The sequence below is a fragment of the Cynara cardunculus genome, unplaced genomic scaffold (assembly GCF_001531365.2).
Source record: "Cynara cardunculus var. scolymus isolate 2C unplaced genomic scaffold, CcrdV1 Un_Scaffold_9580, whole genome shotgun sequence".
Taxonomy (NCBI): Eukaryota; Viridiplantae; Streptophyta; class Magnoliopsida; order Asterales; family Asteraceae; genus Cynara; species Cynara cardunculus.
In genome coordinates this window covers 1-4,049 of record NW_020205088.1, presented here as the reverse complement: position 1 = coordinate 4,049, position 4,049 = coordinate 1, and the positions used below count along the sequence as shown (strand labels likewise).

The 4,049-nt window shown below is 36.5% G+C and overlaps 1 protein-coding gene across 1 annotated transcript; it reads left to right on the top strand.

The window, feature by feature from the left end:
- The first annotated feature begins 668 nt into the window (after positions 1 to 668).
- On the top strand, positions 669 to 3,980 carry LOC112505298 (pentatricopeptide repeat-containing protein At1g25360). The gene is made up of 2 exons (XM_025109227.1): positions 669 to 934; positions 1,118 to 3,980. The coding sequence occupies exons 1-2, from the start codon at positions 893 to 895 to the stop codon at positions 3,536 to 3,538; spliced, it is 2,463 nt and encodes an 820-aa protein (XP_024964995.1). The 5' UTR covers positions 669 to 892; the 3' UTR covers positions 3,539 to 3,980.
- Positions 3,981 to 4,049: the final 69 nt, after the last annotated feature.

The following is a 4,049-nucleotide window of genomic DNA, read 5'->3' as shown; positions in this document are numbered from 1 at the left end:
AGTAAATAACTAAAATACCTTTGACTTAATTTTTTAAACAGAGTTAATTTGTGGGATCATGTAAAATAAAATGACAACCATAATAATCAAAACTATAATTAGTTTAAAATAATGATCAAACTTGACAATAAGTGACAACCACATATATCAAAAATGTAATTTAGTCATAAATTTATACTATATTATAAAACATTTAATAAAACTGCAGATAAACATAATCAAATACAAGACAAATATTTTATTTTAAATATAAAAAATCTAAAACATAATTGAGATAAGAATTGAGTTGTAACAAAGTAATTAATTATTTTTATAAAAAAATATATTATCAAACAAATGATAAATTAATTTGTTGTTAAACCTAATTAAATATGATAAAAAATAACCAAAAAAAAAATAACGAATTTTTTTAAATAGGCCATTTGTTATTAATATCGATATATTTCTTTCAAAAATAAAAATATTATCGTTTTCTCAAAACCACATAAAACCGTATTATAACATCAACAGAAACAAAAAATAAAACAACACATTAAAATCAATATATATATTTCGTATCTATTTATTATAATTTAAATAAATTTATTTTGGATAAATAAATAAATTACGAAGAGAAACTTTGTGAATAGGCCCAATAGACATATAAATAGGCCCATAGTTTTGTGGGTCTTTCTTGATCCCATTTTAAACCCTCAGAAACCGTTTCTTCCATTTCCATCCAATACTTTGCTCACAAGTCACAAGCAGCAAAAGGAATTTCATTGTTTGTTCGTCATCAAAGGTACCGTCGTCATTCTACTTCGCTTCTGATCGTTTCTTTTGTCAATTCCTAATGGTTTTGTTTGCTCTTTCTAACAGATGTTAACTTTTTCCGTTAAGTTCAGTTGAAGATATGAATGTATTAAGAAAGCAGGCTTCCATACTCAGAGAGCAGGTATTGGTATCGTTTTCAATCTGTTAAACTAGCTGATGATTTTCTCTGGAAGAAGTTTATGCTTCCATGCAACTTATGAATTATGCTCTTGAGGTGCTTGGAATCTTACTCATTTGCTGAATATATGGTTTTCTTACTTTGCCATTTTTGTGGGGTGGAACTCTGTAATTTGACATATAACAGGCCATTCTCAAGGATTTTGTCGGAGAACTTCGTGTGACAGACGTGGTTCGGGCCCTGGCCAACTTTTACGCTGCACAACTCCTAGTATGTTCCAAACAAGTCTCCACCTCGTACTCCAATGTTCGGATCATTCATGCCCACATGATTGCGTCTGGGTTCAAGCCACGGTCTCACATCCTCAACCGGTTGATGGATCTGTACTGCAAATCGTTCAACCTTGCATATGCTCGCCACCTGTTCGATGAAATCCCAGAACCAGATATCGTTGCAAGAACGACTTTTATTACTGCATATTCTGCCTCTCGAGATTTAAAGCTGGCAAGGGAGATATTTAACAAAACCCCTTTAAATATTCGGGATACCGTTTGTTACAATGCCATGATAACAGGCTGTGCTCATAATAGTGATGGTAACGCAGCAATTGAGCTCTTTTGTGACATGAAAAGACATGGATTTCGGCCTGATAACTACACTTATACAAGCATGTTGGCTGGATTGTCCCTTATAGCTGAATACGAATTGGATTGTCAGCAGCTACATTGTGAAATTGTGAAGTCAGGAACAGCGTCTGTCACATCCGTGGTAAATGCCCTAATGTCAGTATTTGTTAGGTGTGCTTCTTCCCCCTTTGTAACGTCTTCTTTGTTGATGGATGCTGCAAGAAAATTGTTTGATGAAATGCCACTTAAGGATGAGTTGTCATGGACTACAATTATCACAGGGTATATAAAAAATGATGACCTATATGGTGCGAGTCAAGTCTTTGATGGTATGAATGAAAAGTTAGCGGTTGCATGGAATGCAATGATTTCCGGATACACGCATAAAGGGATTGTTCCGAAAGCATTAGAACTGTCCAGAAAGATGCATTCGTTGGGAATCAAGTTTGATGAATTTACTTATACAAGTATCCTTTGTGCTTGTGCTAGCGCTAAATTGTTTTTGCTTGGAAAACAATTACATGCTTACATGATTAGAACAGTAACAAACCCATCTCGGGACTTTCTATATAGTGTTAACAATTCATTGATTACATTGTATTGGAAATGTGGTAAAACGGATGATGCAAGGAAAATCTTTGATAAGATGCCTATCAGGGACCTTGTTTCATGGAATACCATTTTATCTGCTTATGTTGATGTAGGGCGGATTGGAGAAGCCAGATCTTTCTTTAGTGAAATGCCAGAAAAGAACCAGTTAGCATGGAGTGTTATGATATCTGGATTTGCACAAAACGGATCTGGTGAAGAGGGTTTGAAGTTGTTCAACCAGATGAGATCAAATGAATGTCAACCATGTGATTATGCATTTGCTGGTGCCATAATTTCCTGCGCAGTGCTTGCATCATTGGACCATGGTCGCCAACTCCATGCTCAGCTTATCCAATCAGGTTTTGAATCAAGCCTGTCTGCATCTAATTCTTTGATTACAATGTATGCTAGATGTGGGGTTCTTCTAGATTCACAAACCGTGTTCTCTACAATGCCTTGTTTGGATTCAGTATCTTGGAATGCCATGATTGCAGCGTTAGGGCAACATGGGCATGGTGTTCAGGCAGTGGAGCTTTTTGAACAAATGTTGAAAGAGGACATAATTCCTGACCGAATAACATTCCTCACAATTCTTACCTCTTGTAGCCACGCAGGTCTGGTTGAAGAAGGTCAGCAATATTTTAATTCAATGTATGAGCTATATGGCATAACCCCAGGTGAAGATCATTTTGGTCGTTTGATCGACTTGTTGTGTAGAGCTGGAAAGTTCTCTGAAGCAACAGATGTGATCCAAAAAATGCCTTTTGATCCAGGAGCACCTATCTGGGAAGCACTGCTAGGTGGATGCAGAATTCATGGAAATATGGAGTTAGGGGTCCAAGCTGCAGAGAAACTCTTTCAGTTAATTCCACATCATGATGGGACCTACATACTTCTGTCAAACATGTACGCAAACTTAGGCAAATGGAACGATGTTTCCAGGGTTCGGAATTTGATGCGGATTCGAGGAGTGAAGAAAGAACCAGCTTGTAGTTGGATCGAGGTTGACAGTATGGTCCATGTATTTTTGGTGGATGACACTAATCACCCTGAGGTTCAAGAAGTATACAAGTACCTTGAGGAATTGGTTTTCAAGATGAGGAAACTAGGGTATGTTCCGGATACAAAATTTGTGTTGCATGATATGGAAAATGAGCAAAAGGAATATGCATTATCTACTCACAGTGAGAAGCTTGCAGTTGCTTTTGGGCTTTTAAAGCTTCCTTCTGGAGCCATGATCAGGGTCTTCAAGAACCTGAGGATTTGTGGGGATTGTCACAATGCCTTTAAGTTCATGTCACAAGTTGTGGAGAGAGAAATTGTTGTAAGAGATGGGAAGAGGTTTCATCATTTTAGGAATGGGAAATGTTCTTGTGGCAATTACTGGTGAAAAGCACCTTGTACATAGCTTCATCCAATGTTGCATCTCATTGGCGTTCCTTTCGGTATTGGAAAGGAAATATACATCCCATTTGGTAGATAGGTACGTTGAACTTTCTTACATCACCTTCAAGCAAACTTTATGTTAGATGGCCAAGAAAAGTCACTAAAGTAGATAATATGGTGAAAACCGTCATTTGCAGAAAGTATATTGTATCAATCAGCAACAATAGAATTGGGGATCACATCACTTGCATGGTTACATAGATAACAATAAGTGATTCTGACTTGGAGAGCAAATGATGGTTGCACATTAAGGGTATACGTCAATGTTGCATTCTCCAAGAAAACCATGTGGAAAGGTTTACATGCTTATTTTACTTTCTTTGTTCTTGTTATTGTTTAATCCGTGAAAACTACAGTTGAACACCACCCACTAGACTCGTCTTGAGTGCCACTTCTTGAGTTGATAAAAACTTGATTTTGTATCTAACAAAAACAATAAAAATCCAAAGCTTGAA